This window comes from Lepisosteus oculatus, chromosome 1 (assembly GCF_040954835.1).
Source record: "Lepisosteus oculatus isolate fLepOcu1 chromosome 1, fLepOcu1.hap2, whole genome shotgun sequence".
Lineage (NCBI taxonomy): Eukaryota > Metazoa > Chordata > Actinopteri > Semionotiformes > Lepisosteidae > Lepisosteus > Lepisosteus oculatus.
Genome location: NC_090696.1, coordinates 40,822,046 through 40,837,263, shown reverse-complemented (window position 1 = coordinate 40,837,263; position 15,218 = coordinate 40,822,046). Strand labels below are relative to the sequence as shown.

The window sequence follows — 15,218 nt, the reverse complement described above, 5'->3', positions numbered from 1 at the left end:
AGATTATTTTCTACTGTTTAGGCGTCTGCCATTTAGTATCAGTATTTTGAGTTAAAACACTGTTTAACAGACAGTCAAACATTATAAGTTTAATATAAATTTAACTTTTTTTGGCTCAGTTTTATTACGCAATGATTGCTATTCTATCTGCATATCTAGTCGTGAAAAAAGACAGAATGTTGAACAGTGAGAAACCATTTGTAATCCTAGATCTTTAAATTTGTTTGTTTCACTGCAAGGAAAAACACATACCTGTACCTTTTTTTTACCGTAAAATATTTATGGTCTGAAAAAGAGGACTACTCTTTAATAATAAACTTTGAACACTTTGGGATTTTTCAATCTAATATAAGTGATGAAGAAGGAGAAACATACAGATGTTCACCTAATTACTTTCAGGTATTCCAGAACAATAAGCATCCAGGTGGATGCTGCACATTGGTGGTGATGGAGGGGAGTCCCCATTACCTGTAAAGTGCTTTGAGTGGAGTGTCCAGAAAAGCGCTATATAAGTGTAAGCAATTATATTATTATTATTATTATTATTATTATTATTATTATTATTATTATGTGTATATTTTTCTAATTAGAGTGTATGATGTACTTTTTTGCAAGAACACATCAGTTTTCATTTTATAGTAATACTTTAGAAATATATGGTTATATTTAGAAGCAAGCTTTTGTTATTTTTTCTTATTTTTAAACAAATTCACCTCTTCCACCATTTTGGTCAAATTACTTACTGTTTGTAATTGTAAAATTACATAAAATAAGATTCAAGCTGGGAAAAAAAAACATTTCAGCAAAACACATTATGTTTTGTTTTTCTTAAGACACCTATATGGATAAACCTGATAATAGGAGCTTGAAGAATGTTTTCAACAAGATAGTAAGGTTAGATAACCACTAAGCAGATTAGAGTACAGGGGGTCCCATAATATTTGTGTTTTGCACTTATATTGTTGATGAATTGAGGAACTTAATGTAAATAAATTCCCTGCACTCATTTACATTATATTGTTTCTCTAGGCACCAAAAACAGTTTGCTCAAATTGCAAGGTGGGTCAGGGCTTATCTAAAAAATGTTGTGAAGAGCAAAATCTAACATATGTCCCATAATTCAGTTTTGAGTTCTTACCACCATCTAGTTTGTCACTGATCCAACCAGTGGATCAAGGTGTGATGGCTGTCTCGAAATATATGCAAAAATATGCAAAACGTTAAATTAACAATAATTATAATATTGAAAACATGGAGCTTGCCTTTCATTAGAAGCTACTTATGAAAAAGACGCAGGTGTTGATTTTATTTTCCTGCTCTAAACAATGTTGGGGAAGCAATAGAAAACAGAAGTGTTTATTTAAATTATGTGATCTTTTGTTAAAATTGTACATAGCTTAAAGACCCCAACTAAAATATTGTGTACAGTTGGTCTCCATGTTCCTGTACTGAGATGCTAAGAACTGGCTTTGTTTTGTCTTGAACAGGGAAGACTACAAGGGGAATTTATTCAACTATTCAAAATCCCAAAACAAATTTCCCCCTGGCCCTTACCAATCATGGCCTCCTAATAATCCCCATCTATGAATTGGCTTCATTACTCTGCTCTCCTCCCCACTGATAGCTGGTGTGTGGTGAGCGTTCTGGCGCATTATGGCTGCCATCTTATCATCCAGGTGGGGCTGCACATTGGTGGTGGTTGAGGGGAGCCCCTATTACCTGTAAAGCATTTTGACTGGAGTGTCCAGAAAAGTGCTATATAAGTGTAAGTAATTATTATTATATTATATCCACTGATCACTTAGATACAACAAACTAGATGGGCTGAATGCGTTCCTCTTGCTTGTAACCTGTTCTTTTTTTCACTTTCAGTCTCAGCTGAGAGGAGAACCACTGATTTTAAAGCCTGTTCTAAATCAAAACAAAATGAAAAAATGATAAAAAAACACTTTGTTTTCTTACATTTAATTAGTTTAATATAGAACATTAAATGTATCATTTGACATCTTATCCTAGCATCTGTTTTTATTAGTGGTAATATGTGCAGTACAGTATCATACACAAAAATGCAGAGGAACTCCATGATACAGAGAAAGCCTAAAGCCAAAAACAGCACAGACAGTAACAACTGGTAATACTGTATGGCATTTTGATATTAAATACAGAACATCTAAGATTTGAACTGCAAATGTAGTTTATACACTGTAAAAGTTTCTGAATCGATGTGAAAAGTGTACTATTTCTATTTCTCCCATAAAATAAAAAAGCTTGATCTCCATTTCATGTTTTGTGTGTTTAGAGCAGTAATGTAAACTATCGCAATTAAATAATGGTGTATCCTCCTAAATGCATTGGAAGCTGTGAAGGGAGTAAAATGGCTTTCTAGAGATGTTGCATGGGATGTTTTCTATTTTCTATCTAATTAGGACAACTCAGGTTTACTTCTATAACTCTACTAAGCACTAGAGAGGTTCACTAATGTCACTGCAAGCTCTACGTTGCCAGCAGGCCCCAGGAGTCACAAGGGTGACTGCCCAGACCACCCACAACCTCTACCACTTACTGTAGCTGGTTGTACTCGACAGCTTGGGAGTCCTGACCACAGCTCTCTGAACACATAGCACAGAATGGAAATGGCAATGTTTGGCCTCCAGGGCTGAACCTACACTCTTAAACTTTACTCGCTAACTCATTCAGGAGTGACTAAGACTGTGTTTTTTTTCCATAAAATGGTGACAAGATTTTCACAAGATTTCTGGATTGATAACATCCAAACTAGGCCAAGTTCAAAGGACAGTCATAATTATCCATACAGTAATTTTTGTACATTAATCTTTTTTTCAGAATACTATTGTTGTATTTTATTTCTTATAAGGGCCATGTCATTTACCTTTTACCCATTTTATTTTATGTATTGAAGGTATTTACAGTATGTACAGATTTGGATAAAGCCAGTGCAGTCTCCCTGAGGGTAAGTCGTTCCAGATTTCCCAGGATCAACCCTCTTTTTAGGTGTTCAAGAATAATAAACAAGTTCAGTATAAGCCAATATCCCATTCTGTTTTAAATCTCTTGACAGATATGATAAATGTCTGATAATTAAAGAAAGACTACAGTATTATATTTAAGCATTAGCATCTGTTTTCCCGTAAAACACTATTTCTCTGATTTGTTTTGTGCTTTTTAGAATGTGCGCAAGTTGTTTAATGAGTTGGCACCTGGCAGAACAGCTAGCACATGTTTGGTGCAGAATCAGTGAAAGAAGAGATTACCACCATTAATGCTCAGCTCTTATTTTCAGTGCATGTCTTTGCCATGCTTTTGCTCACAGGGGTTCTCTAATACAAACCTCTAAAACCATACCCCAGATATTTCAACATTGCACAATGATATCATCTTAACGATTTCGTAAAGCAATTTTTAATAACAACTGAAAACAATAATGAAATTGTTCAGCATTATTTATATGTTCTAATTGATACCTATGCATACTTTATATTTTGCAGCATATGTAAAATGAAATATACAGTTATTGTAATGATTTTTAACAATGCACAGAAATCTTTGCATCTTAAAAGCTTATTTGCTTAGTACTGATAGGTGTACAGGTAAGTGCTACATCTTGAAATAATGTTGCTTGTTCATCAACAAACACTTGCTAATTCTGTGAAATTTAACAGAGGGTCCTGATATCTCTCTACAAGCAGACAGTGATGTACACCGTATTCTACATCCACATACTTTGAAAATGTTCCTCAGACAGCAATATTTGACAACACTATACCGGGGACTAATAGCACTTTACTGTGTACTGTGTATATTGTACTGTGTACAATGTTTTCAATTTTTCAAGAAAAAAAATAATTTAGTTTTACAATATTAGTGCATTTATTACATTTCATCAGCAAACTCTTAGAAAAGCAATAGTTACAGTAGTTCCTACACTATTCTTTTGAACATGTACAGACAGCACATTTTAAGGGAATAGCAGATATACGTGGTATTTATATAACACTTGTAAAGACCACTAGACAATAGCTTTGATTCAAAATAAAACTGATACTGCTATCACCTGCAGTTGGCATTTGGAAAATGTGTAATGGAAAGCCTAAGAGTTTGTTGATTGCTGTGCAGTTCAAAATAACAGGTTTTACATCACAACTATTCCATTCTTATGTCCTCCAACACTGTTTAATCCTAAAATATGCTTAGGGTAATGCATTGAGATATTGAAAGTTTATTTTCTAAACAGTCACTTGCTGGCTTGCTGATTTAGTTGTAATCTGAAACTCCATCAGTGTGACTTATGGTCCTATGACAGTTAATGCAAAAATATGGAATGCGATGTAATGGAATATATAATTAGCTACATATGTCTAAATATTGCAATATATATAGACTGAACAAGGTATTGTTTGGGACTACTGTCAGCTGATATATCTTAATGCTTATCCTTGTTCTGTTTAGCACAAAGCTCATAGAGAGTTTAATCTTTGTAATACTGTTTGACAATGTATTGCTGTTGTTGGGCCTGAAATATCGCTCATTAAAAATACAGGTTTAAACACGAGCCCTGTGCTGAAAAACTAGTTGTGCTGCACTGCATTCTAAAGACCCGACCTAAAGACAGCCTCGTAAACATCTCTTCTTGTGTATAACGCACTCAGCTAAAATATGGGTACACCTGCTTCCTACTACTTATACTGTACAGTATTTTAAGATTAATTGAAAATTAAAGAAATCTCTTATCTAAAGGTTTAAATATTACATTAATGTTTTATTATGGTAAATGCCAAATGGATTAATGCATCTTTGAAAGATGCATATCATAGATTAATTTCACAAATAAATTTTCCCTACTTGCCCCATACAGTACATTCATTCATATATTTTAACATTGACTAAAATACTACACCTTGGCCTTTACTAATGCAAGTGAGAACAAAAAACAAAAATAAAACAAAGAAGTTTCCTAAATATAGTCAATGTTACATAAAAAATGTTTGACATCCAGTATAATCAGAATTATTTAATACTAATCATCAAGCTATTTACACATATTAATTATTTCTGATGTTCATGCCTTAGATACTGGGAAGCCCAGCATCTACTGCAGATGACCACCAGACGTAAACTAAGCAGCCATAAACAAGCATTTGTTTCCCAAGTATGGTATTTAGACAAAGGTGGCCTTGTACTGGTTTTCAGCAGCTTTGTTCTTATCAGTCTTCACCGTTATCAGAGAAGGAAGGTCAGATGTTTTGTACACACCAGTCCTCATTCTGCCTTGACAGGACCTCAGTTCAGAAACATATCCCTCGAAGCTGAGGTTCAGCTCCTTGTCCTCGCCGGTTGTTGGCGAGGCGTCCTCGAGCCTCACGCCATCCACATCAATAATTCTGTTCACTGGCAGAGGAGACGCCACAGGTCCTTGGTCTGCCGATGGACCCACAGCAGGCGATCCCTTGTGGCAGTTCCCTGGAGTCTGCAAACTCTCCCTTTCTCCCTTCACTCTGCCTGAAAAAGAAAAAGATTCAGACCCTGTTAATTACCTACACAAAACATGCCGGAGTGCTGTGGCAGCTGCATCACCCACACAGTAAGAGAAAGGCAATCCTAAGAACCGTTTAAAGAATGGCAAGAAGAAAAGATGAGATTGAAGATTAATTCACTGGTTTAATCAAGAAGACAAGATGGTTTATCAGCAGTAATTATAGCTCTATGGGCAAGATGACAAGCCTGAAATAGAACCTGATAACCTGGAATCTCAGCTGGAGCCCACTTGGCAGCTCCTGATTTTCTTGCTATTGAAAAATCTTTTTTATAGCTAAAGGCAAATTTCTATGTTTTTTTTTTCAAAGCATCACATGTACTGCACACACTTAAAACTGTCTGGATGAATGAACTAAAGAGTGGTCTGAGATTACGAAGGCTGCAATATAGAAATCCTGAGTGCTACGAGTCCCAAGAAGGAGGAAAATAGCATCAGCAAATTATGATCAAGAAGGTTCACAGTTCTTCCATTTTGAAGAGTAGTGGAAAACTCTTAACATAAATGGTTGAAAAAAATCAATCACAAAGGCAGCCTGTTCAGGGTTCTGATTGTTCCAAAATCTCAGAAACCCTCACATGACATTTAGATGGGTAATTGGATCGTTTATCATGTAATCTGAAAATAAAATACAGCAGTTCCAAGGCTTTACACCTATGAGAAACCTTATATTGGTGAATGGCTGTATGAGATGTTATGAGTCAGATATTTTACCAATTCCCTGCTATGTTGGAGGGGCTAATTACAAAATGAAGTGAAGGGTAAGCAATATCTTCATATATATTGATTCTTCTTTTATCCTGTTTACAGGAAAATGAGTTGAACACACTTCACTAGTAATACACTACTATTACTGCATTTGTACCTCCTACCACTAGTTGAGGTGGCATTAAATTAAGTCACAATTCAACCTGATCCATAATAGTGTAAAATTAAAGTATTACTGACCTAAAATATCCTTAAATCCATTCATACATTTAAATAAGTATCTAGGTTGTTCTTTGGCTTTCTCTTAACAAACATTTTATTATCAATGCTTTTTTTCCCAAGTTAAAAAGCACAATGAAATAGCAAAATGAAAATGAAATAATAATGAAAAGTACTAATTGTAACATAAAGCAGAATGGGCTGTTGAGGCTGCGAAATGGCTGTTGCCATGTGAAATTTACACAGTGTGACACAAGATTTTTCAAATATATTAAGGTGTGGATTTTGCTTATTATTTGCTATCCACTTCATAGCTCTTGGATGGAGATGGATTCAGACAGATGGCTGTGAATCAGGACTGAGTAGATTTGACATGCAATTACTGTACAACAGCATTTACAAAATGACATCATGGGAAAAAAAAGGACCTAATGAAGTAAATCTCTGTAGAACCGTCTTTTATATCAAGTCACGAGCATACAATGCCATCTGCTGGCTTTCTCTTACAAAAAGATTGCCTAACCCTATCTGTGAACAACACAGTCTTATTTCATTAACCTGCACATACTCTAGAAAGCTTTAGATTTAGATAGTAGACAAGATATTTAGTTAGATGTAATTTCATGGAAAATCAACCAATTGTCAACAAGAAAATCAATTTATTAAATGTCACTTGATATTACTATTACCACATGCTTTTGACCAGCAGCAAAGCTGCTTGAAACAAATTGTATTAACTTCAAAGGTTAAGGTTAATACCAAAGGTTCAGCCAAGAGGAGAATCTTCTTTACACACAGATAAAAGGTATGGAAGAAGCTCTAATGCTGTGCCTGATGGGGTCCTTGCATTGAAAGGATTACAGATTTTTTCACAGTACAATCTTACATTTTAAAAACACTTTTCACTATGTAGCATTACCTTGATGTAGCCAAAATTGAAGTTGAGGGAAGCAGTTTGCAAGACTAAAATAAAAGTCCTGTTTTTCAACATAAAAGGCTCTCCCAAATAACACAAAATGTTCTTTTCAACTCCCCCATTTATTATTTAATTACTGTTCAACTAAGTGTGACATTATCACTTCCACAGACCTTGAATGTTACACTGTTAAGTTCTGCCCCTGTTTATGCAGCACATTTATACTGTACAGAAAACATTTTTCAAAGGTATCGTACAACAGGAGTTTAGTTTCATTTTGACTCTTTGAGAAAACATGATAACTAGCAGGTCTAGCCTTGTATAATTCTTACTAGTTATTATATTACTCATGGTTTGAAACCCTCTTAATTTACAATGACACAACTGTTGTACTATGACAGAAAAACATACCATGGAAAGAGTCTTTGATCCTGTGATGACCAACAGTGAAATCATTAGCTCAAAGCCCTATAACTGGCAGACAAGATTATTTCACTGTCTACCCAAGTTTAATCCTCTACCATAACAACAAGGCCTTCACTTCATAACTGATTGCTATTTATACCCAGTGTCTCCCCTTGTCTGTCACTAAACGTGGACAAGATATGTATATGTGTTATTTGTCATGGAGTACAAAACAATATGTTGGGACCCAGTGCAAGCACAGAGGATGTAGCAGAAAGAAACACATCCAGAAAAGAGGATCTGCAGTATTTTAACTTCAAAATTGCAAAATCTGAATTTTGTAAGCTTTTCATTCATGAAGACTCAACCAACTAAAAATGGAAGTGTAGGACCTTTGTTCTAAACAACTAATGGCAGATTGGATGCCCACTTCAGTGAAAACTGGTAGACTAAACATATCCATAAATAATAATCCCTCACAGGAATTGTTTTACAATGTTCCCTAAGTCTAGGTATGTCTTCCAACTTGTTTTATAATAACATTTACAATGTGACTTACAGTAAATTAACAGTTTGTATGACTGTTTGCCTGGAATATTAAAAAGCCTTGATGACCTTGTTCTTGTATGTTTTGCTCATGTTTCAGGCTGCATTGAAGCTCCACACATTTCACTTTAATTGTAACTGGTTTGACAGGACACATATGTACAGTATCTACATACTAAATCTAAATATTTAATAATGTATGGTAAGTTTATCTAGACATGCTAAATTGAAAACATTTCAAATTCAAAAACATTAGTTTTACTGAAACACAGAACAGAATCTGCCAGGGCAAGATGGCAGTAAAGAGTACAGCATATGAGGTTAATAACACAGTGGATGGAGTACAGTGTACAGAAGAGAATGATTTGCCTGGTCAAATTTTTCAGCTTTGATAGGATTTTAAGCTAAATAGCTAAATAAGGTTTAAGGAACAAACCACTTTTAGGTTGTTAGGAAGCACTGGGAAGCAGAATGAACTGTTCTCTATAGAACTGTCATGTTTGTTTTTTTAATATTAAGATTTGTTTTTACCACAAAGCCCTCCTTAACACTACATGAAGTTAAATATAAGATTCTACATTTATGCTATACATTTTGAAAATAAAATGCCAAGCATTATCTGAAAGGGAACTGGAAGAAAATAAAATTAACCCTACCCTTTGATTAGCTCTATTTTTTACATGACGTGTTAGCTAATACAATATTTCTTCCATGGTGCACCTCAGGAAGCAGCAAAAAATGTATACCCAGATATCCCAGACATCCTGGAAGTGTTGAATGTTGAGCTTTAGACCCATAGATCTGCCACACTTTAATTTTTCACCATCTTCCCTGGCAGAATAAATGCAAACACAGATCACGATGAAAATGTTGCTGCTGCCCTCTAGTGATCCTGATGTTCTGCACGTGCTGTTAGAAACATTGAAGACTGGGGCTCTCTCACCTCGTGCATTTCATGGACAGAATCATTCAGAAGAACTAATCGGCTATTTTTTTTTTAATCATATCACACTTTTAGAAGCTAATAATAATTTAGTTTATAAAAGCAAGTGTTCCTGACACAATCATTTGACAACTAAACATTGATAAAATCAAAGAACAAATTACTGATACCATGGACTAAAGAAAATCAGCAAAAATCATCTCTATGTATCCCTACCAAAATCCATATTGTGCACTGATATGCAAAAGTCTAAAACTTCTTAGATACCATCAGCAGTTTCAATATGTTACGAGCTCCAGTTTAGCAGTCTCCACTACTGCTTTAAACTTTCCTAACAATATTTGACTTGTACAGTTTTAGTTTGAGAAGAAATCAAGCTTTTGGTTGAGCAATCTACAACTCGCATTGATCGTAAACAACAAAAAAGAATTTGAAATATTGTTATCGCTAATTCATCATACAGTATTTACCAATCAATTATTCAAAAGGTGTTCCTCTTCATAAAAAACATCTGTTTTTATCTGCTATGTAGACTGTACATCCATAATCCTAGAAGGCGATGTATCGTGTCAGCTCTAATAGGATTAAGTTAAACAAAATGGCTAGAATTGCCTTTTTGCATAATGAAAGCAAACTGAATGAAGAGTAAAACAACACAAAAGCCTTTTATATAGCACTGTTTATATCCTTGAAATTATTCTGATTTTTAAAGATGTTGTTCTTGTGCTGCAAAACTTTTATACTTTTACTATATATAAACCACAGACAATGAATGTCCTTGATTTGTATTTCTGCATGGTGTAGCACAAGGTGTGAACAATAATAGGAACCTTTGTAATCTGATTTTCAAAAAATGTTTACCAGCATTTTAACTGATATTTTTTACAATTACTGCTTCCCTTACCTGCAGATGGCAAAGTAATAAAGAAGCTTGAGAAGCAATTTGCAAGCTTAATAGATAAAGCTCTGTCAGTTAAATAAAGGCTATTCCCTCTATTCCCTTTATCGTTTTAAGAGAAACTAGAAGATAATAGAAAGATTTGTGATTACAGTAGATAAATAGTTGTTTGTACTGATTACTAATGTAAATAGAAAGGTTTTGGCTCCAGGGTTTTGAGTATAGTGGGTCAAAAACTCAAAGCTATCGATTTTCACAAGAGGATTGTAATTTTTGTGTAACATTACTTAAATATCATCCAAAACTGCCCTCAACATAAAAGTTAAAATTGTGAATATATGCATAGAGCACATGTATGCACAGCCAGCTCCATAAGTAAAGAAAACATTTAGTAACTGTAGCAGTAACTGTAATGCATAAATATCTTCATATTTCAGAGGCTGTTAGAGGTGAAAGAAGTTGTTAATACTAGGTATGTAGCTCCTATGTGACCAGGTTGAATAGCTTTCAAATGCCAGCCTGCTTCAGAGATTTACAGAACTGTGCGAGTCTGTCTTACAGGGTGGCCACATCAATGGTGTATGGAAACGCTAATCACAACTGTCCATCACACCCCTACCTTATTTCCTTTATAGGCCGAAGTTCTCACAGCCGGAGCTGAATCGGATTTTTTTTTCCTTACAGACTTCGGAATTTTTTCAATATATTCATTCCTATCCTACCATAATTAATTAAATTACAGTGAGGATAAAACAGATATTCATAAATGATACTACCACGGCAACTTTGTAGTGCACCCTTATTTGTATTTTGACTGTAGAATGTTTTAGAAAATTACACAAATCGATTTAAAAAGAGTAAGAAAACCAGTACCATTTTTAAGTACATGCAGAAAAAAAGTTACTAGAAACAAAGACAAATTCCAAATGCAAGAAATTGTATATGGCTAATAAAGTGATCTTATCTTAATTCCCCGTTTGACACCCTGACATTAGATGATTATATATCCCCCTAGATCATTAATTCCCCATTTGGTGGAACATCTTCACTGTGAGTTCAGTATTACTGCTGGATATTTCTGTGCTTTGCTCATGTTCTACTAAGGTTATCTGCTACCAACAAAGGTTGTTAACAGATCTGCATAGCTAACAGGAATTATCACAAATTCAGCAATAACCAGCAATTCAGTGGTTCCAGACAGTTCTTCTGGACCGTCTTTCTCTTGCCATCCATGAAGTCCTTGTAGTTAAAGACTTTGCCTATCTCCTGATAAAGACTTTTATTGTATAGGCACAATTTCTCAAACAATTGTGTATTGATTAAACTTTATTTAGCTACAACTGGAAATGTTTGTCATATGAAGTTTTCAATCAACCAATTTGATTGTTATAAAGCTAGGCTTGGCAGTATTTCCCCATTTGCTAATTTTACTTTCAGTATATGCACAGACTCAATCAAATAAGTTGTCATTTCCACTATATTGGGTATGCAGACTTTACAAATTGGATTGTTCTGCAAGACAGGAAAAACACAGTTGCAGACGTGAATGCTTGAATTTGCAGCATTCTGTTAAAGTGTCTCTTTTCTGTTTCAGGTCACTGTGCTTAAAGTACACAACAAATAATCTGTAGTCAAATGTCAACAAGAAACAATGATGCACGAATCATGTGATAAATTACTGTATGTTTGGAAACAGCGTCTTTGTAATTCAACGACTTCAAGATAAGGCATTCAGAAAAACTTGCATGCTTGTTAAATATTTGGGGATCTTAACTCAATGTACAGTATCTTAAGGGAAAGCTTTAAAAGGTGTGATATCTGAACTCAAAGCTAGAAAACCTATGAAATACTATTTATGTAACCACATAGTATTTTCCCATCTCTTATTTTGGGTTATAATGATCAACTTTGGCCATAAAAAAACTTCAACCTATTTTTCACATTTTAATGAATTAAATTAATTCAGAGAACTGCAGGAAGGCTTAACTTGAGCATTAATAATTAATAAATAAAAATATCTGTTCATTAATATACTCTGAACTTTCATAACCAAAATGGAAAATATTAAAGATTATCACTGCAAGCTGAAATATGTGCCACAAAATACCCTGTGTAACTCCTGCTTTTAATGCACATTAGAATATCATAAGATATCACAGAGGCAGCAGCCCAAACCATATTTTGGAAGAAATTCCAACATGACTGAGATGATATCCAGGTCAGCATTTGCAGGACAGTGGCCAGTATTTGTTCGGTAGCCAAGTGTGCTCCATAGGCACAATGTCTTTTCATTTCATTTCAAAAGACCTTGATGAAATAAATTAATTGGGGGCACACCCAAGGTTTATGGCCGAAAATGTACTGTTAAGAAAAAAAGAAGCATTGTTTTCAGCATATCAGCTGCCATCCACTACAAAATGCTGCTAACCATTCATACTTGATGCATACTGTACTTGATTAGTTGGAGTCAGTCATGGTTTCCTGCTTTTTCAACATAAGCCTCAGACTTAATCTAAAGGGGACAGTCTATCTTTGATAACAAAGACCACTTTATATCTGAACCCGACAAGCACAACATAAACTTTTCAAATGAACTAAATGTGATTTCATATTTCAAAAATACAATCAATATCACCCACTCCGCATTCATATGAATATGATCCAACAGTGAACCTTATGATAAAAAATTAAGAAGACCTAACAGTTTTGAAGAAAAATCAGTTTTAAGTCTATACATAGCTATCAGTATCATTCATCTATAGATTTTGTTAGAAATCATAGAAGTGATTAAATCTGTAATAGCAATGACAATGTTCCCAATATTTACTGAAGAAAGAACACTGTAAAAAATCAGTACAATACACTACTAATGTCATCTGAGATGCAGAAAAAACTACAAGGTCAGTGAGAAAATAGTATATATCTCAAACAAGAGCACCTATGTTAATGTTAAGATCAGGGACAAACTGATAATGCGATCAAGTCTGACATTACATCTGTCACAGTATTAGAGTGAAGAGATAGATGAGAAACATGAAATGACAAGGAAGTAAATTTAAAATCACATTTATAAGACAAACTTGTGATTTCATTTCTAACATTTATTAATTCTAATTAAACACAGATACAGAATTAATCAGCATAAATATCAGACAAGAATGAGCAGGAAAATGGATAGCAATTCAACAATGAAATCATTCTTATAAATCTGTACATATATACATAATTGGCACATTTCAGCTAGCACGACATTATCAAGGTTATGTTAATTGATATTTTCTAGTCAAAATATATTACCAAATAACATAAAATGTCATTTTAGAACCATCAGTTTTTAAGAAAGTACATAAGATCACATCAAGCATATCTGAAGCTAAAGTGAATTTGAAATGTGAGCCCAATTTAAATAAATTGTGGTACAGTGTTGAATTGCAGCTTTTGGAAGACAGGACAGAGGAAAATATATTATTTTCATTTAAAGGACAAATTACAAGAATGTAAAACAATATGGACAATTTTAAGGAGAACCGAGATCATTTCAACATCACTCAGTTTTAGAAAGGTATGTGAAATCGAGAGAAATGAAAGCCTTCACATAGTGTGTCCAGCTTTGATCAATGTTCTGTGTGCAATTTGTAAACACATGGAGAAACGTATTCAATTATTTACAGCCCATGCAAAATCTTTCAACCATCACATTCTCCACTGAATATGATGAGTTGTATATATATGACGGCTTGCAGAAACACAAGTTAAAGCTGTATGCTGTGAGTTTCCTAAATTGTTTAAATCGCCCTGCTCAGGGTCATAAAAAGGTCTTGGGTGAATACTTTTGACAAAAGTAAACAAAAAATAGCCTCAATCTGCAGCCTACTGTCTGAAACAGGTGCTACATCTAAATATAAGCTAAGATGAACTAGAGAAAGATGGGATGTCTGGTAGTCTTTAGCACCACTGGTATTGTATTTACCACACTTAAAAAATAATTAAAAGTAATTCAAACTTAAAATGCATGACATGCACATCAATGACTAAATGCTTTAGCTCAATTCAACATCTTGAAACCAATAACAATTGACAAAAAATGACAATTATTTTCAATATAAAGTGCATTTGAGGAACCACAACTATAATAATACAATGAAATATTGCAAATCCAAAAGTCAAAATTGAAATGCTTTTTGATATTACCTGATATTTATATCAAGAATCTGAAGCAGGATATAATATTCTTGCTCCAGACTACTCCTTTTGAATGTATCGTCTTTCCAACCATAGAAGGTTGAGATAATTTTCAGTGTCAGTAAATAATACTTTACATTATAGGAAAAGAGACTTAGAATACAAGGCTATCTCAATGGAATACATACTGAGACACTGAGAAAAAATGTGTCAATTAAAGAAAGTATTGTACAGGGAATTTGGAAATTTTACATTTTCCTGATATTAGAAATTTGTGAAGAGCTTCAGGTATTCTTGAAAAAAGAATCATTTATCAGCGAATATCAGTGAATCCCAGTATTCCAGTATCTGATGTAATCTTGTGAATCAGCAAATTACCATGGGTCTCTTCTTAATACAACAAATGATATTGCTCAGAGAACAGAAGTTTGTAATTGGCACACATGAAGTTACAACAGCAATATTAAAAGACTTTCTCACTCTGCACCAGAAAATCACCAGGGACATGTTGCATGGTTATTTAACATATCTAGTGGGTTATATGTTAAATAAGGTTGTATAGATATGACTGTGTTATCAGAGTACCCAGAAGGTAGGATTAGAGTTTTAGTAAGAATTCCAATGTTTTTTTTTTTAGTAATACTGCTGGTTTAACACACTAAAGGAGGGGTGTTTAATCCAGCAAATATTAAAGATGTTGTTAATGATCGACACTATTGGTTCAGTTATGCCAATAATTTGCAGAAACTGGTCGTTAAAAGCCGAGCTAACGTGAACAACTGTAGTGGCATTCCAAGATCACACAAAATCCTAGCAGTAAAGCATTGCAATGTACAGGATTTGTGTGTCA

General features: G+C 34.1%; 1 protein-coding gene across 4 annotated transcripts in view; it reads right to left on the bottom strand.

Annotated features, from left to right (window-relative positions):
• Positions 1-1,963: 1,963 nt before the first annotated feature.
• rgs12b (regulator of G protein signaling 12b) overlaps positions 1,964-15,218 on the bottom strand; it is a 98,249-nt gene continuing 84,994 nt past the window's right edge. For 2 of the 4 annotated variants that reach the window (XM_015344824.2, XM_015344823.2), the window contains exon 18: positions 1,964-5,517. In XM_015344824.2, the coding sequence (XP_015200310.2) occupies positions 5,177-5,517 (341 nt within the window). In that variant the 3' untranslated portion in view covers positions 1,964-5,176. The remainder of the gene's footprint in view (positions 5,518-15,218) is intronic. The other 2 variants (XM_015344825.2, XM_015344826.2) reach the window with 2 other exon arrangements.